Source organism: Notolepis coatsorum (assembly GCF_963971535.1).
Source record: "Notolepis coatsorum genome assembly, chromosome: 13".
Taxonomy (NCBI): Eukaryota; Metazoa; Chordata; class Actinopteri; order Aulopiformes; family Paralepididae; genus Notolepis; species Notolepis coatsorum.
In genome coordinates, this window is record NC_140177.1 from 20,683,305 (window position 1) to 20,707,692 (window position 24,388).

Consider the following 24,388-nt stretch of genomic DNA (forward strand, 5'->3'; position numbering starts at 1 on the left):
CTGTCCATTTAGAGCTTTGTATGTAAGGAGAAGGACCTTAAAGTCAATTCTAAATGTTACAGGAAGCCAGTGTAAAGCGGCTAGGACTGGACTAATGTGCTTTCTCCTTTTGGTTCTAGTTAGCAGTCGGGCTGCAGAGTTTTGGATTAGCTGAAGCCTCTCTGTGGTTTTCTTAGGGAGACCTGTGAAAAGTGCATTACAGTAGTCTAACCGGCTAGATATGAATGCATGAATTAGCTTCTCAGCATCGTTCTGATTAATAAATGGTCGTACTTTTGCTATATTTCTGAGATGGAAGAACGATGTTTTCGTCACTTTGCTAATATGAGAATTGAAGTTCAGTTCTGAATCTATGATAACCCCAAGACTAGTGACCTCAGATTTGATCCAAGGGGTTAGTCCCCCCAGGTTCTTTATTAATGTTTCTTTTTTAGTTTTGGAGCCGATAATTAGAATTTCAGTTTTGTTCTCGTTTAGTTTCAGGAAGTTCTTACTCATCCATTTATTTATTGCCAGTAAGCAGTCTGTAATGGAGCTAATCGCTGTATCATTTGGTTCAGCAGATATGTACAGTTGTGTATCATCCGCATAGCTATGGAAATCTACATTATGTTCTCTGATGATATCACCCAGCGGTAACATGTAAAGGGAGAAGAGTAAAGGACCTAAGCAACTCCCTTGTGCAACTCCATAGTTGTTGTCGTATATATCAGACATGTGATCTCCTAGTTTAACATAGAATTTCCTCCCTCTGATGTATGTTTTAAACCAGCCCAGCACATGGTCTGAGAAACCGACATGGTTTTCAAGACGATCGATTAGAATATCGTGATCGATTGTATCAAATGCTGCACTGAGATCTAACAGGATAAGGATGGAGATCTTATTCTCGTCAGAGTTTAGTCTGAGGTCACTGATTATTTTGGTGAGGGCAGTTTCAGTGCTATGATATTTTCTGAATCCTGACTGAAATTCTTCTAAGATGTTGTTTTCTTCAAGAAAGGAATTTATTTGAACTGAAACTATCTTTTCAAGTACTTTACTAATGAATGGTAGGTTGGATATTGGACGATAATTTGCCATTTCATTACTATCCAAGTTAGGTTTTTTTAGTAATGGCTTTACAACTGCTGTTTTAAAGGCATCCGGGAAAATACCAGTCCTAAGGGAAGTGTTTATGATATCTAGCACAGGGCTTGAAACACTATTAAATACCCGTTTGAAGAAAGCTGTAGGTATAGGGTCAATGTCTGAGGTGGAGGAGTTACATTCTGAGACAGTTTTGCAGAGTACATCTAATGTGATGCATGTGAAACTTCTCATGGTTACATTGCACGGTTTGCCGCAATCAACTTTATTTCCATCATGAGTAATGCTGGCCCTGATCAAGGTTATTTTGTTGTTAAAGAATAGTGCAAGTTCTTCACACTTAACCGTTGATGACTGAGGAGGTGTAGGGGCAGTGTTGAGTAGTACATTAATAGTGGAAAAGAGGATTCTGGAGTTTCCAGCATTTTCTGTAATGATTTTAGAGAAGTAATCTTTCCTTGCTAAGCGGATGGTTTTATTATAAGCAGTTAAAGCATCTTTGTATATATCACAGCATATGGTGGTTTTTGTTTTTCTCCATTTTCGCTCCGCTGCACGACATTTCCTTTTTTCTTTGTTGACCGTTGTTGTGAAGGGCCAGATTAAACCGAATATATATATTTATTTATATATATATATTTAATTGTATTTGTATATTCTCTAATATTCCTTGATATCCCTTGTATATTCCTTGTACAATATGCATTGAATATCCATTCTAGCCTACTGAACATCCCATAATAGTCTCCATTCTACTATTGGTCGAGACCTTGGTGCCAGGCTGCCATACCCCTCAGACCCAGTTCAAACGTACCGCTCCACATGTACGAACAAGTCCTAGTTCCGCGTAGGAATCTGACTACCGCACCACTAATGGGACTATTTGTTCATAGTGCGTATATATACTGCGCTACTAAAGTAGGACTTCCTTTTCAGTCCAGTTTCTTACCCTCCAATAGAGTCACAGACGTAAAGCCTCCCCGCGACGCCACGTGTGGGAGTAAGGCCAAGTTCGCCTACCATCGGTATTGAGACATTGTGTATATTAATATTTGAATAGTCATATTTGGCACTATATCGTCGAGTTGGACGTAGTCTATAAAGCTAATAATAGTCTGTTAATATATAGTGCTTCGTACGGTGAGAATACTACCGTAGTCAGTACCCCATCGTTTCGGGCAGAGAACTGTCTGCTTATCCAGGGTGGTTGACCCCACGTGAAGCTGCACCCGAGGAGCCCCAGAACCGACGAGCGAGTGGACCTGTATACCGGATTATTCTACCGACGACAGCCCGCCTTCCCCGGCACGGATTATGCTTTGTACACATTGATTTATCCATTATGGATAAAGACCCCCGACACTGCCGTGTGTTGGAACCCCCCCCCCCTGGAGAGGACGCAAGGTGAGGAGACGATCTGCAAGACGAGGTCGCTTCACGTCTCTCCTCCGTGGACCGGACGACGCCGGCCCACAAAGAGTCCACCTGCTTTCATCTGTGGTCCAAGGATCGCCGGCGCATTGAACGGCACTACAGTGGGTTCACCTGGGATACCCTTGGCCGGATGAGGCAGCCGGATTCTACCCCCCCCCCTTCCTACTCCTGTCGGCTTACAAGCGACCGGATTAACCCCCCCTAGTGTGTCCAGTATATAATCATTAAAGTATCATTGCTGTTATTCCTTAAACTATTCCAGGTCGTATATGTACCACCTGCGCCTTCAGAGATTGGACATTCTCTATTGATATACCGACGAGTACTCTTGCCATAAAAGTGCATACTAATTCCATTCATAAATGTGATTGATTTGATTAAGTGCTTGCTCTACACACCATCGCTGTGTAGAAATAAAGACCTATTTCTAATTCGTACATTTGTGTTGGATCCGTTTCATCTACGTGACAGTGTTCATCATAATATATTTATGCCGTGTACTGGGTGGCCGAATATTAAGTACAAAGGTAGTGGTAGTAAGTATCATATCTAGTAATACAGTCAGGGAATTGTACCCCTCAGTTAAAATTGGTCCTTCGAGCCGGAGGGTAATTAGTGTAATATTAATATAGTGTTATTAATATTGAAATGGCCTATGATGAACACTCCACGAAACAATCCTCCTAACCAACGCCCGCAGCGCGAACGACGGCTCCCTCAGTACTTAGAGGCCTACGCTGTCAGTCAACAACCTAGTCTTCTACTAACAGTAAACGCGGTAAAACTAGAAAGTAAAAGTATGTCTAACCCCAACGCCCAGACTACCCCGACCATAGAGGCCCCTACGGGCTCTAATGTAACTGACCAAGTTCACGGTGGGGACCAGTGGGAACCAGACATGACTTCACACCCCGCCAGTACTGAAGAAGTAGTCCCCGATGAGTCCCGGGAGGAATACAACGCTACCGAGAGAGAACTCGGCACGGAAGAAGACGGGGAGAGCACCGTGGAGATAGAGCTCCAAGGCTCCGCAAGGAGTACCCCGAGGGAAGGCTCCCCTATACAACCGCCTTCTCCCAGCGAGGCAGAGAGGACCCTACAGCAGGCCTTCCTCATCAGCCTGAAGGGGAGAGAAGGGGAGGCATGAACTTTACGCCAACTCAAATGTGGAAAGGATCTTGGAGAAGCTGCCGCCCGCTCGACAGGAGCGTTTTAGGCGACAGAGGGACCACCGAGACCCGAATGGCCCCGAACCGAACCTCCTCGATCTAGCAGACTTCCTGGCGAGAGAAGTCAGCAGCCTACGGCTAGATACATTCGGACGGAGCACCCCTGGCTCCAGAGAAGGAACCAGACGACTAAATGATGGAAGAAGATCGGTGACTGTGATGCACCAATCGGAGTCAGTACCGAGCAGCAGGAGCCACAGTACCCCCTCCAGAACGGAGAAGTGGAAGATAGTGTGCCCCTACTGTGAGAAAGAACACTGGCTAGCGCAATGTGACTCCTTCCCCAAGCTGAACGCGGAGGAAGCAAGTCAATGGATAAAGTCCAACAAGCGCTGTTTTCGCTGTGCGCGCTCACACATGGCAGCCGAATGCCGCTTAAAGAAAAGGTGCACCAAGTGCGATGGAGCCCATCTGGACATACTTCACGACAGTAACAGACGGCGCCCTTCACCCGCACCATCCAGCAGCAAAGCGAGCGTCATGTACATCGATCCCGCCAGCAGCAGTGGAGCCCGAGTACTCCTAAAAGTAGTGCGTGTGACACTAAGCTACCAGAATAAAGTCCTGGACACTTACGCCGTCCTCGATGACGGGTCAGAGAAGACCCTTCTGCTCGCCTCCGCTGCGGCCCAGCTAGGGCTGCGGGGAAGCGAAACCCAAATGACAATTCGGACAATAAGACGAGATTTGAAGACGATAAAGGGCGAGAATGTCTCATTCTCTATCGCAGCAAGCGGCCAGCCTGAGCGACGGTACCAGATTACAGACGCTTTCACCAGCCAAGAAATAGGACTGTCGCGGTACACATACCCCGTCGCCAAGCTGATGGAGAAATATGCACATCTGCGCAAGTTACCGATCCCGCTCATAGACAATGCTATGCCGACCCTGTTGATAGGCTCCGACCATGCAGACCTCATTGTCCCGATAGACCGGGTTCATACCGGACCCCGAGGCTGTCCTGCAGCAGTCGAGACCCGTTTGGGATGGACTCTCCAAGGCCCGCTCGCCAAATCTCTCAACCGAAGTACAGCCACTAGATGTCTCCACTCCCGAGTCACAGAGGGAGAAACCGCACTCCTGCAACACGTAGAGCGGCTATGGACCTTGGAACAAATGCCCTTTAAGAACGGAAAGAAAGACATTCGCTCTAAAGATGACATTTACGCCATTCACCTCCTCGAGACAGGGACCAAGAGAGTCCCGGTCAACGGCGTGTTGAGATACGCCACGCCACTCCTGCGGCGAGAAGGAATGCCTACTTTCCACGCCAAGACAGACGCCACAGAACGGTACCTGCTGAACACGGAGCGGCGCTTAGCCAAGAACCCCGCCCAAGAGAGTGTATACCGCGCTGAGATTGAGAAGCTCATCACAGCGGGACACGTCACAAAGATGGACATTAAAGAGGCTGACCAGACCACTGAATCGTGGTACGTGCCTCACCACAAGGTCCATCACAACGGTAAAGACCGCATAGTATTTAACTGCAGCTACCAGATCGGATCCCAAAATCTGAATAAAGAGTTACTGCCCGGTCCCACACTCGGCCCCTCCCTACTCGGCGTTCTACTCCGCTTCCGCCAGGAAAAGGTGGCCATCAGCGGGGACATTAAAGGAATGTTCCTGCAGGTGAGATTAGTAGAGGCGGACAAGCCCCTGTTACGGTTCCTATGGAGAGAGAAGCCAGGAGATGAGCACCCAGCCATCTACCAATGGGAAGTCCTCCCCTTCGGAACGACGTGCAGCCCCTGCTGTGCTACATTTGCACTACAGAAACATGTAGCAGAGGACCCAGCAGCGGACGAAGAGGTCCGACACAGCGTAAAGAACAGCTTCTACGTAGACAACTGTCTACAAAGCCTTTCAACCCAGGAAGAAGCCGAGGCTCTCCTGATTAAACTCCGCGCCTCATTGATCAAAGGCGGCTTTGATCTCAGGCAGTGGGCCAGCAGCGATCCGCAAGTACTGCGCAGCCTCTCCTCCGAGGACAAGGCAGCCAGCAGCGAGACCTGGATGGCTACAATCCCGGGAGAAGCCCAGGAGATGACCCTGGGGTTGGTGTGGCGATTCAAAACAGATTCGCTTCACTACAGACACAAGCCCCTGACTACGGAGCAGGGAAGGCCGGCGGCGGCGCCGACCACCAGACGGAGTGTGTACACAACACTCGCCCGACAATATGACCCGCTAGGACGTATTCTACCGTACACCACCAGGGCAAAAATGATTGTACGAGCATTGTGGGACAAGGACCAGGGCTGGGACGACCCCATTCCCGCACACCTTATATCCACCTGGAGAGAGTGGGAGATGGAGCTCCACTCACTCCCAGGCGTTAATATGCGCCGAAGCTACTTCCCACCCACGGTGAGGCCAGAGACATGTAAAATGGACTTACACGTCTTCAGTGACGCCTCAGAGGTCGCATACGGATCAGTAGCCTACTTGCGGGCCCAAGAGAAGGGGGGAGAGATCTACACAGCATTTGTCCTCGCCCGCTCGAGAATAGCCCCACGCAAGCAACAATCTATCCCACGTCTAGAGCTCTGCGCAGCCCTAGCCGGAGCGCACCTAGCCACGCTCATCCAACGTGAGCTCACCATACCGGTGTCTAGAACAATCCTGTGGTCAGATTCCACGACGGTACTCGCCTGGATCAAATCGGACTCATGCAAGTACAAAGTCTTCGTGGGAGTCAGAGTCACCGAGATTCAAGACTTAACCGAAGAGTTAACCGGAGAAACAGAGTGGCGCTACGTTGATACAAAACAGAACCCAGCTGACGTCATCACCCGGGGGATGCCCCTGGATGACCTCACCCGTCGCAATGTCTACAGTGACGGCCCCGCATTCCTAAGACTCCCGGAAGGACAGTGGCCCATGCCTATCCCGAGGGAAGCAAGTCCAGAGGAGGTGGAAAATAAGAAGTCTGTGTTCTGTGGATTGAGCACCGTAGCCTCCACCGACCCTAACATAGACGATTGCACGTCCATAGAGAGTGCACAACAAAGAACATTCCTGCGGTACCACCCGGAGTGCAAGTCCCCCGCTGATATGTCAGCAGCTAACTACGAGGAAGCAGAATTGCTTCTACTGCAGCGAGCCCAGAGAGACAATTTGACAGAAGGAACAGTCGTCATGATTATTGATCAATCACTGCCCAGAGCTATGTGGCCGGCCGGCCGCGTAAGCAAAGTGATCACCGGTGCCGACGGCAAGGTCCGAGCAGCTGAAGTGCTCGTCCAGGGTCGCACTTACACCCGTCCCGTGGCGAGGCTCATAGAACTGCCCCGACTCCCAGACACAATCGATGATGACCATGACCCTATAACCCTATGACTTTGTGAAGTTGACTGACCCCTACAGCAAACCCTTATGTGTAAATAGACAACGCGATTAATCTGTCTCTGTTTAACTGATTAGGTCTGGGACCAATCAGGGGGTGGCTGTTGTGAAGGGCCAGATTAAACCGAATATATATATTTATTTATATATATATATTTAATTGTATTTGTATATTCTCTAATATTCCTTGATATCCCTTGTATATTCCTTGTACAATATGCATTGAATATCCATTCTAGCCTACTGAACATCCCATAATAGTCTCCATTCTACTATTGGTCGAGACCTTGGTGCCAGGCTGCCATACCCCTCAGACCCAGTTCAAACGTACCGCTCCACATGTACGAACAAGTCCTAGTTCCGCGTAGGAATCTGACTACCGCACCACTAATGGGACTATTTGTTCATAGTGCGTATATATACTGCGCTACTAAAGTAGGACTTCCTTTTCAGTCCAGTTTCTTACCCTCCAATAGAGTCACAGACGTAAAGCCTCCCCGCGACGCCACGTGTGGGAGTAAGGCCAAGTTCGCCTACCATCGGTATTGAGACATCGTGTATATTAATATTTGAATAGTCATATTTGGCACTATATCGTCGAGTTGGACGTAGTCTATTAAGCTAATAATAGTCTGTTAATATATAGTGCTTCGTACGGTGAGAATACTACCGTAGTCAGTACCCCATCGTTTCGGGCAGAGAACTGTCTGCTTATCCAGGGTGGTTGACCCCACGTGAAGCTGCACCCGAGGAGCCCCAGAACCGACGAGCGAGTGGACCTGTATACCGGATTATTCTACCGACGACAGCCCGCCTTCCCCGGCACGGATTATGCTTTGTACACATTGATTATTCCATGGATAAAGACCCCCGACACTGCCGTGTGTTGGAACCCCCCCCCCCTGGAGAGGACGCAAGGTGAGGAGACGCTCTGCAAGACGAGGTCGCTTCACGTCTCTCCTCCGTGGACCGGACGACGCCGGCCCACAAAGAGTCCACCTGCTTTCATCTGTGGTCCAAGGATCGCCGGCGCATTGAACGGCACTACAGTGGGTTCACCTGGGATACCCTTGGCCGGATGAGGCAGCCGGATTCTACCCCCCCCCCCCTTCCTACTCCTGTCGGCTTACAAGCGACCGGATTAACCCCCCCTAGTGTGTCCAGTATATAATCATTAAAGTATCATTGCTGTTATTCCTTAAACTATTCCAGGTCGTATATGTACCACCTGCGCCTTCAGAGATTGGACATTCTCTATTGATATACCGACGAGTACTCTTGCCATAAAAGTGCATACTAATTCCATTCATAAATGTGATTGATTTGATTAAGTGCTTGCTCTACACACCATTGCTGTGTAGAAATAAAGACCTATTTCTAATTCGTACATTTGTGTTGGATCCGTTTCATCTACGTGACAGTGTTCATCATAATATATTTATGCCGTGTACTGGGTGGCCGAATATTAAGTACAAAGGTAGTGGTAGTAAGTATCATATCTAGTAATACAGTCAGGGAATTGTACCCCTCAGTTACAACCGTATTATAGTTTAACCAGGGCGAGGCTCTAGTTTTCTTCTTTTTCGTTTTTAATGGGGCGACAGAATTTAATATAGATGACATTGCATCATTGAGATTTTCTACCATTTCATTTAGAGAGCTGTCATGATTGTGTGGTTCATGTAGTCTGATAAGATCAATGAACTTTGATTCAGCTTTGTCGTTTAGGAGCCTCTTTTTAACTATGATTTCTTTTTTTGTTTTAGTAAGGGTTATTTGAGTATCAAAAAATATACAGTGATGGTCGGAGAGAGGTAATTCAGTTATTGAGATATTTGTTATGCTTAGCCCAGTTGTTGTTATAACTAAGTCTAGTGTATTCCCAAGCCGGTGAGTTGCATTTGTTATATGCTGTATTAGGTCAAAGCTATCCAGTAGATTTTTTAGTTCCATAGTTTTGGAGTCTGTTTTCTTATTAAAATGGATGTTCAGGTCTCCATTTAGGATCACCTTATCATATCCGGTAACACATAGTGAGATCAGTTCAGAGAGCTCCTGTATAAATATTGGTGAGTGTCTAGGCGGGCGGTATATTGTGACAATAATAGTTGATTCTGTTTTTAGTTCAATGGCAAGATATTCCATTGACATGAACTCGCCTAGTTCTGTGATTCTAAACAAGAGTTTTGAGGAGAAGATTGCTGCAACTCCTCCGCCCCTTTTATTTTTTCTGGGTATTTGAAAAAAGTTATAGTCTGGTGGATAAGTTTCTATCATTATTGATGTAGCTGTGTCATTATTTAGCCATGTCTCTACTAGGCAGATGCAATCTAAGTTATTTTCTTTAATCAGATCATTTACTAAGAATGTTTTATTATTCAGTGATCTGACATTTAGGAAAGCTAATTTTATTTGTTGGACTTCTTTAGAGGAGGTCTGCTTTGGTTTGACCGTGATGGCCCTGAGGTTAATAGCAGGTAAACGCATTGGTGGCGTATATTTTTCACCATGCCATTGGCTAGTTATGATTACTTGTATGTTTTGAGAGATGGCATGGTAATTGTGCTATAATGTATATAGAGTTTTCTGATTCAGGATATATCTAGTCTTGCCCAGTATACCAATACTTCGTTCTCGCTAACTTTGAACACAAATATTTTATATGGGGTTTCCAGCAGAGTGTGTTGTGGTCTATTAAGACCCATAGTAACTTGTTTGTATATACTCTCTCAATTTTTACGTTATCAATTTTCAGTTGAGGATCAGTGTTTATTTTACAATTTCCAAATATCATGAAGTTGTTTTTTTTCAAATTGAGTGATAACTTATTTGTGTCGAACCAACCTTTTAATTTGTCCATTTCTATGTTTGCCACTTCTAAAAGCTGCTGAAGGTAATCCCCTGAACATAAAATGTTTGTGTCATCCGCAAAGACAACAAGTTTCAGTATGTCAGATACTTTACATAATAATTTATGTATAAAATTAACAATTTGGGTCCCATTACTGACCCCTGTGGAACACCACAGGTAATGTTTAAGCATTGTGACTTGTGCTGACCCATCAGAACAAATTGCTGCCTGTTACCAGGGGTGTAGCTCCAGATTCTGGGCCCCATGAAAGAATGTATTTGTAGGCCCCCAGTGAATTTTTTTTGGCCATTTTTTTATTGATGAAAACGCATAATATGGTTTTTACCTATACATTCGGATCAGCAGTTCAGCACCTGCACTGTTGGTGGGTGAGCCTAGTAAAGGATGTCGCATTGCGTTCATCTTCAATGAATGGACCAATGCAATAGTCTACCAAAGCCCCCCCTCTCTCTCTATATATCTCACACACACACACACACACACACACACACACACACACACACACACACACACACACACACACACACACACACACACACACACACACACACACACACACACACACACACACACACACACACACACACACACACACACACACACACACACACACACACACACTTCAGAAACAAACATAGTATCAATGAGAGCATCAATAATACACCTGAGTGATGTCTAGTAAAAAAAAATAATAATAATTTTGGGGGCCCCCCTCAGTGCTGGGCCCTTGGAATCATCCTAAGCTACCCCCCCCCCCCCCCAGCTACGCCCCTGCCTGTTACTAATATAGCTTTTCAGCCAGTCTAGAGCAACCCCTCTGACACCAAACCTGTCCATCTTTTTCAGTAAAATCTCATGATCTATTGTATCAAAAGCTTTTTTTAGGCCTGAAAAATATGCTCGGTAGTGTTATAAAATGGTGATAGCACACATTTGGAGGCAACTGCTGCATTGCTATCGCATCTCTTCTAGCAGCAGGGGTGTATACCTTCCCAAAAATCACTATAAAAGTTAGTCCCCCAAGATGGTACCCGTGGCCCAAATGTGGGGCCCTGGCTCACGGCCTATAGGGGTGTTCCAGAACTGCTGTGGAGAGTGAACTCTGCGTCAGAGGATCTGCAGTGATGAGGGTTTGGTGGTTTCCGTTTACATCCACCCGAGGACCACTAGGTGGAGCTAAAATTTATGTTTTCAGACACCAGAAGGTCTAGAGATGGAGACAGCTGCTGTAGTTAGATGAGCAGCTATCAGCCAACAGTTCCAAATGTAGTGACTATTTAGTGCCTATTAAGTACCGTGGAAACTAACTCAAATATGCATTCATTCAGTAGTTCGTGTTTTGTCTTAGTTCCTTTCTCTGATGAGTTAAGTCCCTAAATGTGTCCCCAAATGTGTTCATTCTTCCAACCACGAGAGGTCACATTTACATTTAATCATTTAGCTGACTCTTTTATCCAAAGCAACTTACAAGTTCTGCACAATAAGTCAGCAGGAAGGGTACAACACTGACATCTAATGTTACACTCTGAGTGCATAGTAGTCTCATATTGGCATGATGGATATAGGTATAGGGTCACTGCAACAGACATGGAGCTCAGTGAGATTGTGATGAAAACATATTTTGCGGAACCTTCAGCGTCTATGGTGTAATTGAATAACGGGCATAAAGTGCAGCTCTCCTTGAAGTTCTAAGATGGGAGTGTTTCCCCTTTAGTGAGCCAATAAACACAGGCGAGCGTGACCAGCTCATTGCCTGGGCTGTAAGTTGTAACCGCTGCAGACTAATCATCCTGCGAGTGCAGAGTCCAGCAGAAGGTTCACTGGCTCCTCCACGGGAGATGTTCCTGAACGCCCTCGGCCCCAAGCTCACACCGGCCACCTCAACAGGGTTCGAACCCGCGGCTCCGTAAGAAGACATGCCCATGCCCTCGGGGAAGACGGTGAAGCTCGTCCTGTACGAGGCGCTGGAGTTCGCCACCCTCGCCGTCCCGGTGTTTGTGGTCATGGAGAGGTTCGCCGGCCTCGTGCGCACCGTGAGGGGGGGGGATTCCGCGGCATACTGGCTGGTGGTGGCAGCCTCCCTGGCCTACGTGACCTCGGTGACCCTGCTGGTCTGGGTTCCCCTCAAGTACCTGATCCTGAAGCAGCGGCGGTTCATCGCCCGGATCACACAGTGGTGAGTCGAAGAAGAGACAGGTGGAGACATAGCAGTGTCAACGTAACGCTTGTGGAGACGATGGCATTTTGTAGGAGGAGGGGGAAACTAGAACCTTGTTGGGCCTGAATGCTGTGTGTGGAGTTACGTCGTCTTTTAGGAATTACCTGCCTTTTTAATGATCTACTTAACTTGTAACTAGTTTACTTTAGTCTGTTAGGATCCCAGATTAGCTACAGCATTGCAGTAGCTATTCTTCCTGCGGTCCACAAAAGACTTCCATTGTGACCGTGCAACATAATACTTACAACATTACATATAACATTACAAGTAAGGCTGTCAAAGTTAACGCGGTATTAACACGGTATTAACGCATTAACGCCCGATTCTATTATCGCCACTATTCTTTTTAACTCACAATTAACTTTAAAAATATATATATATATACTTCACTCAGGTGTATTATTGATACTCTCATTGATACTATGTTTGTTTATGACTCAAAGTGTGTGTGTGTGTGTGTGTGTGTGTGTGTGTGTGTGTGTGTGTGTGTGTGTGTGTGTGTGTGTGTGTGTGTGTGTGTGTGTGAGATAAATAGAGAGGGGCGGGGGTGAGAGAGATGAGGAAGGGGCAAGAGAGAAAGAGAGCTGGGAGAGTGGCGTCTCTACAATTCGTAGCCGCATTTCTGCAGACCCCTCTCTGATTGGGTGAACTCCATTTCTGCAGACCCCTCCCATTTCTGCAGACCCTTCTCTGATTGGTTGAGCGAAGCCTCTCTCTGATTGGTTGAGCGAAGCCCCTTTTAAGGTACGCGCTTGGTTTGAGCAAAGCCCCTCTCAGGTACGTGTTGTAAGGTTATCGCGGTGCTCGCGCCAAAAAAAGAAATCGCGCCAAAAAAAGAAAAAAGATGCCGCACATTAATATGGCAGCAAATCTTAAAATACGCGTCAGCAATGATGAGCGTTTTCCCTGTACTCCGCCATGTGAATCTAATCTGGATGCGTACCCTGAACTTGTGGTAGGCCTAGACATTTTCAATTCATCATCTTGTTTACATCAGGGTCCCCCATGTTCAATTCATGATAACATATATGACATACAGGTAGACAGATGGACAGTACTGCTACATCTAGACATTTATGACATACCAGATTTACAAATACAGTACTGTTTGTGATACAAAAAGAGTCCAGAAAAGAAAGGCTATACTTTATTAACAGATTGCAGAATGGGTACAGTACACAGTACGGCTCAATACATACAATTGTTAAGGGAATGCAGACCCCAGAGAAAGACTTTCGTCTTGTTTACATCAGGGTCCCCCATTTTCAATTCATCGTAACAGTTTCGACTCCTGGCTGCGTGTTGCTTTATGACAGGTCATGAGTGCAAGAATGTGACAATTTGACCATGTGACCGCGGCAACGCGGGAGAGCGGCAGTGCGGAAATAGGCTGTCTCTAAGACAAACTCTAACCTTAACCAGCTCCTTAACAGCGCCTAAACTTAACCGTTCTAACCTTAACCAACTCCGAAACAATGCCTAACCTTAACCTTAACCTTAACCATGCTTAACCTTAACCATAGAAAGAATATTGCCATTCTCTTTGACAAACTCTAACCTTAACCAGCTCCTTAACAGCGCCTAAACTTAACCGTTCTAACCTTAACCAACTCCGAAACAATGCCTAACCTTAACCTTAACCTTAACCATGCCTAACCTTAACCGGCGAAAGAATACACGTTAAAAAAAAAATCACGTTAAAAAAAAAGAAAATCATGGGATTCAAACTCGTCAACAACGAACCGCAGGATCGCAGGACCGCTGCTATGCCAGGTGAGCTGAAGCGCCGAATGAAAATCATGGCGGATTCCTGCGGCGGTTACCTAATTCCGCTCGCGCTCTGCCGCTCCGCTCGCTCTGCCGCTCTGCTCTGTGGTTGCCGCGCCTGCCGCGGGGCATGGCGCAGCCAATCAGGGAAAACGCGGAAGCAAAAGCAGCACTCATGACATGTCATTAAGCAATAGGCCTCCTGGCTACTAGAGGAGCTTGTCTCGGCTCATGCGGGGGGCCAATCAGAGAGGGGCTTCGCTCAACCAATCAGAGAGGGGTCTGCAGAAATGGGAGGGGTCTGCAAAAATGGAGTTCAACCAATCAGAGAGGGGTCTGCAGAAATGCGGCTACGAATTGTAGAGACGCGGGAGAGTGTGTGTGAGAGAGAGAGAGAGAGAGAGAGAGAGAGAGAGAGGGGGGGGGGGGGGCGGAAGTGTGAGTCCTCAGCCCTTGTGTGGGTGAATGTAACACGTTCCTAACGTTTTCTTTCCCCTATCATTTCATGCACACTTTATTCATTGTTTTAAATTATTATTTAGTATATTTTGTGCATCACTCTGTTTTGAATTTGATGCAAATTTGCAATGCATGAGGGTCATCCTTTTGTGTTAAATGGCTGCATAAAGCAAGCATTTGTTGACTCTCATGTTGATAAGAGTATTAAAACTTGGAACCTGAAAAATACCTGTTTAAGGTAGATAAAAAAATAAAAAAATTCGATAAATGTGCGATTAATCGCGAGTTAACTATGGACACTCGTGCGATTAATCAGATTAAATATTTTAATCGATTGACAGCACTAATTACAAGTAAACATGACACAGGACTAGTAAACACACAGACATAATACGTGCATCATAACATGGCATTACAAGTAAACATGACAAAGGACTAGTACACACACACAGACAATACTTACATCATTACATATACCATTACAAGTAAACAGGACAAATGTCTAGTGCACACACAGACATAATACTTACATCATAACATGACAAAGGACTAGTACACACAGAGACATAATACTTACATCATAACATGACAAAGGACTAGTACACACAGAGACATAATACTTACATCATAACATGACAAAAGGACTAGTACACACAGAGACATAATACTTACATCATAACAAGTAAACTAAAGACATTGGGTCTCATTCTCGAACGAAGTTACGACAAAATATTTTGTCTTAGCCAGATTTCGGCCTATTTAAGACATATTAGGGCTGGGAGTGGGAGTCTTCAAATTTTCCTGAGATCTTATTTGAGAGCAGATCTAAGAGTGCTGAGGAGCACACTTAAATATGCTCTCAGCCCACGATCAAATCTCATGATTGATTGACTAATTTAAAATGTTATTATAACTTGACAGACTGTGTTCTCATAGTGATTCCTTCACGTCAACGCTACAGGCCTCCTTGGAATTAATTACTTAATCATAATTAAAATAAATATGACAATATTTGTACGATAAGAAATTACGAATTTGATGTCGGAAAAATAAATAATATGGATTCATCTGATCACAGGGCAGCTGGATTAACCATATCTGAACCAGCTATTTTGGACAAATAATTACTCAGATATTCAAACACAATTATGCAATTATTGTGAAATGATTGAAAATAATAATAATTTAATGCCTTCTGTGGAATTTGTATTTCTTATTTGTTACACATCTGTTTTAATGATTAATTATATACATTTGAAAGAATGCAGGTCAACATGCAATGTATCCCATTGATTGGTATACAATGGGACAGACCTTTGTTTGATTGATTGATTGAAAACTTTATTAACAGATTGCAGAATGGGTACAGTACAGTACAGCTCAATTACATAAGGGGATGCAGACCAGAGAAAGAATTTCGTCTTGTTTACATCAGGGTCCCCCATTTTCAATTCATCATAACATATATGACACACATGACACAGATAGACAGTACTGCTACATACATTTATGACATACCAGATTTGCAAATACAGTACTGTTTGTGATACAAAAAGAGTCCAGAAAAGAGAGTACATTTGACGTAGAAACTGTTGGAGGAGGTTGGGTAGGGATGGGTGGGGGATAGACTTACACTGTACAAGCAAAACTGTACATTGGAATATTGACAAAACCATACTTGGTCATTTACTGTACATTGGAGGGGGTTGATATAGCTATAAACCTGCATTCCTTCGAATATATCATTAATCAATTAAACTTATATTGAAATACACTATATAGCCTACACCAACACTGAAATGACAGTGGATAAATAAATAAGAACTAAAGCTAATCAGTGGAAATAGACTGCATTAAGTAAGGGATAATGTATAGCTACGAGGTCATTGTCGCAAAATAATTGACCGACACAGAGTTTAAAATACCGAGCCGCCTCGGTGAGGTGTTTTAAACGTCAGTGAAGGTCAATTATTTTGCGACAATGATCGAGTATAGCTATACATTATCCCGCTTATTACATGGCTAACTTACTAACAATATACCTAATTCATTTTACATCGACTCGCAACAGTAACACTGGTTCTGGCTCCGCTGAGTGCTCGTCGCTCCGCCCCCCAGCAGCTTCCCCGGCAGCCGGCAGTTTGCACTGATGTCAGTGGGCTTGATTGCGAACAGCTGCGCACAGCGGTCATTATTGTGGGCTTGATTGCGAACAGCTGCGCACAGCGGTCATTATTGTCCCACAGCGGTCATTATTGTCTGATAACTGACCTCTGACGCGCGCTATTGACCAATCACAAGCAAGCATTTCGGCGAATGTGAAAACGCCATGTAATAATCTAATCTAGTTTTGATGGGCGCAATCGTGATTACGAAACCTAGCCGCATTTCTCTGAGACGCTCTCTGATTGGCACTGACTGACGCTAGGTTTCGTAATCACGCGGCTCGCAAAGCACTTCCGCCATTCCATTTCACACAGCTGCGTCACTAGTTGCCTTATAAGGAACCATGGAGGCGGTGTTTTGTATGCAAATGAGCTGAACGGGAACGCGCTTTGGAGTTTACGACAGAATGCCATTCTCCAAGCAGATATCAGATCATATAATTTCTGCGACCGTTTCAGCCACTTAAGACATATCTCCAGCACGTTCAGGACTCAGAGTGTACTTGTCATAGATTATGTCTCAGTGGTTCCAAGATAAGTCTTCCAGAATATATCTTTGGAAAATTTTCGGGAATGAGACACAAAGACTATAGACTTTGACCACAACAAGACAAGCTCCAATATACAATAATCCAATATACAATAATCTAACTATGTGAAATAGCTAAGAATACTTAACTGTACACAACTACATGCCCATAAATTATGTTCATACACCTAATCTAACAGCTAAATTAAATGGATGTTGATAACCTGGTGACCGCGCTAGAACTGTGATGAATCACAATGATGAATTGAAAATGGGGGACCCTGATGTAAACAAGACAAAAGTCTTTCTCTGGTCTGCATCCCCTTAACAATTGTGTGTATTGAGCCGTACTGTATTGTACCCATTCTGCAATCTGTTAATACAATTTTCAATCAATCAATCAAACTGAGCTGAAACGAGTGTGTTGTGTTTGTTCCAGGAGACCTGCGGCGTTGGCCTACGTCATCCTGTGTACCTTGCCGTGCTTCGCTATCCTGATAGCCAGCTCTAAGGTAACGTACTGCAGACTGATGGGGCTTGTCACAGAGAAACGGACGGGTCGCTTCTGTATTCCCTGTCATGCTCCAGCGGGGTCCTTCAGGAGTCGCATTTGTCGCTGTATCATCCTGTTGGAGCTCGTGTCTCCAGCCCCCGGCGTGACGGAGTTTGTTTCATAATGAGTTGTTGAATGTCAGCTGACTCTGTCTGCACAAAATTATCACATCTTCCAAACGTCTCGAATTTCCTCAAGGATCATTTCCTTGACTTGTCAAAACTCATGAGTGGATCTCATCCCCACCCAGAATCGTCCTCGTATCGAGGATGACCGAATCGAAACGTAGAGATTTATTAAATGGTAAATGGTGCATTTACATAGCAGCTTTTATCCAAAGCGCTTTACAATTTCTTTCCTCACTTTGCCCGGGAATGGGAGTGGGAATCGAACCGGTAACCTCTGGATTACCAGACGACTGCTCTACCTCTCGAGCCACTACTGTCGCACCCTAATCCTCTCCTTGTATCGGACGACCGAATCAAAACTCAAGACATTTATTGTAAGGCGCTGGGAATGTGCCTCTAGTCACGAGACGATGACATTATGAGTCTGAGCCTGAGGTACTCAGTAACCCACACGGAACATAACAAGTTGGCCATTAACCCAAACCCGAATGCCATCCACCAAGCTGGAGTGATAGAAGGAATTCCAAACAAAACACAAGTGTGTATTTACCACGTGGAGAAATACAAAAATAGTTTTAGACATTTTCGTTTTCTAAGCAGATATATACTCTGAGTATAATCTGCTTAGAAAACGAAAAATGTCAATTTTATTTTATTTATTTCTCCACGTGGTAAATACACAGGTCACAACATCTTTACAGGAAAGTTTTGGAGTTGTATTTGGAGTGTTTTTCGTGACTGTTGGCAACTAGGCTACACTGGCACACCTACTTCCAGTGAATGACGCTAAGCTAGGCTAACGGTGTGGCTGTTCCCTAAGCCTAAAGCATGCACAGAGAAGAAAAGGGTATCTATCTGCTTGTCTAACTCCAGGGTAGATGGCAAATAGTCAAATTTCCCAAAAAGCTGGCGTGTTCCTTTAAAGCTTGAGATTCTCCCCTGTGGTGCAGAGTTTCAAACCTTGATCTCCAACCTTTAGCCTTTGATATATGCCTTTTTTTTGTTTTTGCTTCGCTCTGTATGTTTTGCTTAACTCTTTATGCGACTGTAAATGAGGGAAACCCCAGTTGCCGTTTGAGTTTAAATAAAGGTTTGAAATGAAATGAAATGAAAAACTAAAAACACATCCTCTCTCTGCTGCCCCTGGTGGTTGATCATTTCGCCCTGCTGTACTCTCCGCCCCGCCAGCGATCGGTGATGTCGGACCGTCTCTCTTCTCCTGTTTTTACCTCCACCGGTTCTGATGGGGCAGGGTGGGGCAGGGTGGGGCAGGGTGGGGCAGGGTGGAGCAGGGTGGGGCAGGGTGGAGCAGGGTGGGGCAGGGTGGAGCAGGGTGGAGCTGAGTGGGGCAGGGTGGAGCAGGGTGGGGCAGGGTGGAGCAGGGTGGGGCAGGGTGGGGCAGGGTGGAGCAGGGTGGAGCAGGATGGAGCAGGGTGGAGCAGGGTGGAGCAGGGTGGGGCAGGGTGGAGCTGAGTGGGGCAGGGTGGAGCAGGGTGGGGCAGGGTGGGGCAGGGTGGGGCAGGGTGGAGCAGGGTGGGGCAGGGTGGAGCAGGGTGGGGCAGCGGGGCGAAGAGATCAGCCACCAGGGCAGTGGAGGCTTGTGTTTCATTAGCAGGGTGTGTTACTCTTTAACTCAGTTTTGTTTCTGGTTATTGGGGCACAGGTGCAGGTGGACGGAGGACACCGGCTGGACCACTTCACAGAGCTGCCGGTCTCCGTGGTGCTGCTCTGTCTCATCTGTGTGGACATCGTGGAGCGGGTCCGCCAGTACAGACTCACTGGAAAGGGTGAGGCTGGCCAGGGGCGGCCTTAAAGTCCAGGGGGCCCGCCTCAAGATGAAATATGGGGCCCTTATACCCCCCCAGATATCTCTGATGCACAAATTCACTCTCAGGGAGTTCTCTCTCTCTCTCTCTCTCTCTCTCTCTCTCTCTCTCTCTCTCTCTCTCTCTCTCTCTGAAACACACACACAGTGGCTAAACCAGTGATCCTCAAACTGTGGGGTGCAAGCAACTGGGGAGAGCCTGCGCACGCAAGAGAAATTTTTCTGCTTACTTTTCCACCCTAAAATCTTCCAGCATAATGCTACAGTGTATGTCATATACAGAATGAAACGGCAAAGGTTGAGGTTTCTGCAGATATGATGCATTATATTCTACTTCACCCAGAATCACAATAGGAAGCCAATGAAAATATAATGTTTTAGACAAATTTGCACATAAGGCGGGGAAGCTACTGTAGCCACTGTGCCAAACTCACCACGACACATCAACTAAACCCTGGAGATTTACATTACTTGGTTTACGTCAGGAGCTTCTACAAGCTGAAAGAACATCGTTCTGTGTTGGTGATGTGCCTTTTCAAACGTTTCCACCGCGCATCAGCAATCCACATTGCTTTGTCAATCCGGGGCCCTGCTAGCGTGTGGGGCCCGTTTCAGTTGAAATGGGTGAAACATGGCTACGGCCACCTGCTAGCAATGTACTGGCGTGGCTGCGGGTGAAGCAGTGTTTGAAGAGTATTGTCCCAGAGTCTGAAAAGGTAGAACGTTTTCATACTAGGATCATTTGCCACTAGTCACACTCCGCTTTCAGCGGAGGGCTTGACTGGATTTTCCCTGAACTGAACTGATTGCATTACATTTGTTTCTACCTTTTATTTTATTCTACCGTAATAGTCTGTCCGTTAACGTCGCACCAAACGACCCAATCAAATTCCTTGTATGTGTAAACTGCTTGGCAATAAAGACCTTTTCTGAGTCTGATTCTGATTGGATGGGACTGACATTCAGCTGTGATTCTGTAGACGTTACTGGCCATAAATTATGTTCACCACAACGCCATTATAAGTTAACTATAACACCTTGTGTCTTGTGTTCTTGCCAGCAGACGGCACGGACAGGGACTTTGACATGTCGGGCCCCGTTCTCACCCACCTGGAACAGGTGACCACGGTATCGGGCCAGCGGTACGCCGACAAGGATCAGAACGGGTCACCCGCCGGCCCGGCCGACGCCAGGAGCGCCACCACCGCGGCCTCGGACGAGTCACCAAGCCGCCCCGCGGTCACCTCGCCCGCCGCCTACCTGTACTCCCCCTCGTCCCACTTCCAGGCGCCCTCCGGCCCTCTGCGCCTCCTGTGGACGAGGGACGGCCGGTCGGAGACGTTCGCCGACTGCTTCGCCTTCTGGCTGGACACGACAGAGATGGTGAGGGTCGCCGGGGTGCCGTGCGTCTACTACTCGGCGTGGGTGTTCCCTGTCTACACCCTGGCCTTCCTGTCCACGCTGCGGCTGGCCGTCGCCCCCCGCAACCCCCTGATGTCCTCCGCCGGCTTCGCCCTGCAGGACCTGCCCTTCCTCGTGGTCAGAGTGGCGCTGCTGGTCGTGTTCGGTTACGTCACGCCCGTGTTGTACCCCGTGAAGAACGTGCTGGTGTGCTGCTCCTACCTCTACTTCACGCTCCTGACCAGGCTGGGCATATTCAAGAGCCGGAGCATGTTCTGAGGAGGCGGGGCATGTTCTGAGGAGGCGGGGCATGTTCGGAGGAGGCGGGGCATGTTCTGAGCAGGCGGGGCATGTTCAGAGGAGGCGGGGCATGTTCTGAGGAGGCGGAGCATGTTCTGAGGAGACAGAGATGTCGTACTCGTCCTACGAGGACAGTCGGGACATTTGGTGAGGTGTATTTGACACCCCTCCACACAAATATCAAACCAATATCAATAATACATGGTTTATCATGAAACACAGTGTTTCTATTGGAGTACTGTGAGCACGTTTCTATATATTTTTTTTCACTTTTTGTATGTTTGAATCTAACTAGTATTTATTGATACTTACTTTTGATTGGTCAAAAACTTGTCTTTGTCTATAGAGCTACTGTAGAAAAGTGGTGACAAAAAAGGTAAGGTTTATACATAAATAAATATATTCTCTAAAGATAAATCTGAAATGTATCAATCTGCTTTGTACAGTCCTTATTAAATAAAGTGTCTTTGTTTTTACCTGGGAGCTAAAGATTTTTTTTGAATCATTATTACTTTCTTACTTTCGTTAGTGCGCCTTAGTACTCTTTTTCAGTTGTTATGAACTCAGCCTGCATGTTTAAACCCTCATTCTTGCCACATGCACAGACACACACATACAGAGACACACACACATTAGTCATTTAGCTGAACGCTTTTATCCAAAGCTACTTACAAGTTCTGTACAACAAGTCAGCAGGAAGGGTACAGCTCTGGCAGCTAAGGGTCAGTAAGATTGTTCGTCAAACAGTGTTGAACTTGCGTGCTACAGTCTTGAGTGTATAGTAGTAAAGACATATTAGCAGAGTAGGTAGTAGTATAGGCAAGGTCGATTACTTAGTAGCAAAGTGCATGATAGTAAAATACAGTACGAAGGTTAGTCGTAACCTATATATATATATATTTCAGATATTGATTGAAGAGGTGTGTTTTTAGTTGACGGCGGGTTTCAGCTGTCTTGACTGTGATGGGAAGTTTGTTCATACACACACATACACACATACACATACACACACATAAATAAAAAAAAGTGTCAGCAGTTTTCAACCCCGCTTCATTTCAACACAACGTTCAAGGGTGTGGGTAGGCAGGGGACAGAGACTGTAAAGAGTTTCTAAGTGATTAACTATGAGGCAGCCGCCCAGCCACTCCCACCAGAACAGGACCCGTATCAGCCACTCCCACCAGAACAGGACCTGTATCAGCCACTCCCACCAGAACAGGACCCGTATCAGCCTCTCTGGTCAGAACAGGACCTGTATCAGCCACTCCCACCAGAACAGGACCCGTATCAGCCACTCCCACCAGAACAGGACCTGTATCAGCCTCTCCCACCAGAACAGGACCCGTATCAGCCACTCCCACCAGAACAGGACCTGTATCAGCCACTCCCACCAGAACAGGACCCGTATCAGCCTCTCTGGTCAGAACAGGACCTGTATCAGCCACTCCCACCAGAACAGGACCTGTATCAGCCTCTCTGGTCAGAACAGGACCTGTATCAGCCTCTCCGGCCAGAACAGGACCCGTATCAGCCTCTCCCACCAGAACAGGACCTGTATCAGCCACTCCCACCAGAACAGGACCTGTATCAGCCTCTCTGGCCAGAACAGGACCTGTATCAGCCACTCCCACCAGAACAGGACCTGTATCAGCCTCTCTGGCCAGAACAGGACCCGTATCAGCCACTCCCACCAGAACAGGACCCGTATCAGCCTCTCCCACCAGAACAGGACCCGTATCAGCCACTCCCACCAGAACAGGACCCGTATCAGCCTCTCTGGCCAGAACAGGACCCGTATCAGCCACTCTGGCCAGAACAGGACCTGTATCAGCCACTCTGGCCAGAACAGGACCTGTATCAGCCACTCCCACCAGAACAGGACCCGTATCAGCCTCTCCCACCAGAACAGGACCCGTATCAGCCACTCCCACCAGAACAGGACCCGTATCAGCCTCTCTGGCCAGAACAGGACCCGTATCAGCCTCTCTGGCCAGAACAGGACCTGTATCAGCCTCTCCCACCAGAACAGGACCCGTATCAGCCACTCCCACCAGAACAGGACCTGTATCAGCCACTACTACCAGAACAGGACCCGTATCAGCCACTCCCACCAGAACAGGACCTGTATCAGCCACTCCCACCAGAACAGGACCCGTATCAGCCACTCCCACCAGAACAGGACCCGTATCAGCCACTCCCACCAGAACAGGACCCGTATCAGCCACTCCCACCAGAACAGGACCTGTATCAGCCACTCCCACTAGAACAGGACCCGTATCGGGGTAGACGTCAGAGAGACCTGTATCATCAGAACCACATTGCAGAACCACAAGGGACTGTGAGATTCTGGAAATGAGCTGCACCAGCAGAGACTGACGGACATTCTAAAAGGACCCAAAGGAACAACCATGACATTCTAAAAGGACCCAAAGTGACAACCATGACATTCTAAAAGGACCCAAAGTGACAACAATGACATTCTAAAAGGACCCAAAGTGACAACAATGACATTCTAAAAGGAACCAAAGTGACAACCATGACATTCTAAAAGGACCCAAAGTGACAACCATGACATTCTAAAAGGACCCAAAGTGACAACCATGACATTCTAAAAGGACCCAAAGTGACAACAATGACATTCTAAAAGGACCCAAAGTGACAACCATGACATTCTAAAAGGACCCAAAGCGACAACCATGACATTCTAAAAGGACCAAAAGTCACAACGTTTCAATTTAATTGTGTAGATGAGCTGGAAGTAAGGAAGCTGTTGAAGTCCCTTCCTGAACATAGCTCAGTGGGTACTGATATGCTAGACAGTAAGGTACTTGGTCTGGCAGCTGACTATGTTTATGGTCCGATATGTCCGATATTAAATGCATGCTTAATGAAAGGTGTTTATCCCACTGTCTGGAAAGATGGTCAAATTATTCCCTTACCTAAAGATGTCAGACTAGCACTCACTGGGAAGAACAGTATACCTATCGCTATTCTCCCAGTTCTCAATAAACTGATGGAGAGAATAGTCCACTCACAAATACAGGATTACTTTGCTGTAACGGCTTGAACAC

At 46.4% G+C, this 24,388-nt stretch overlaps 1 protein-coding gene across 1 annotated transcript; it reads left to right on the top strand.

Moving 5' to 3' along the window:
* Positions 1 to 11,894: 11,894 nt before the first annotated feature.
* tmem236 (transmembrane protein 236) lies at positions 11,895 to 21,296 on the top strand (the record flags this gene model as incomplete). Its single annotated transcript, XM_084327590.1, has 4 exons — positions 11,895 to 12,148; positions 17,550 to 17,622; positions 19,455 to 19,578; positions 20,680 to 21,296. The coding sequence occupies 4 exons, from the start codon at positions 11,895 to 11,897 to the stop codon at positions 21,294 to 21,296; spliced, it is 1,068 nt and encodes a 355-aa protein (XP_084183716.1).
* Between the last annotated feature and the right edge of the window lie 3,092 nt (positions 21,297 to 24,388).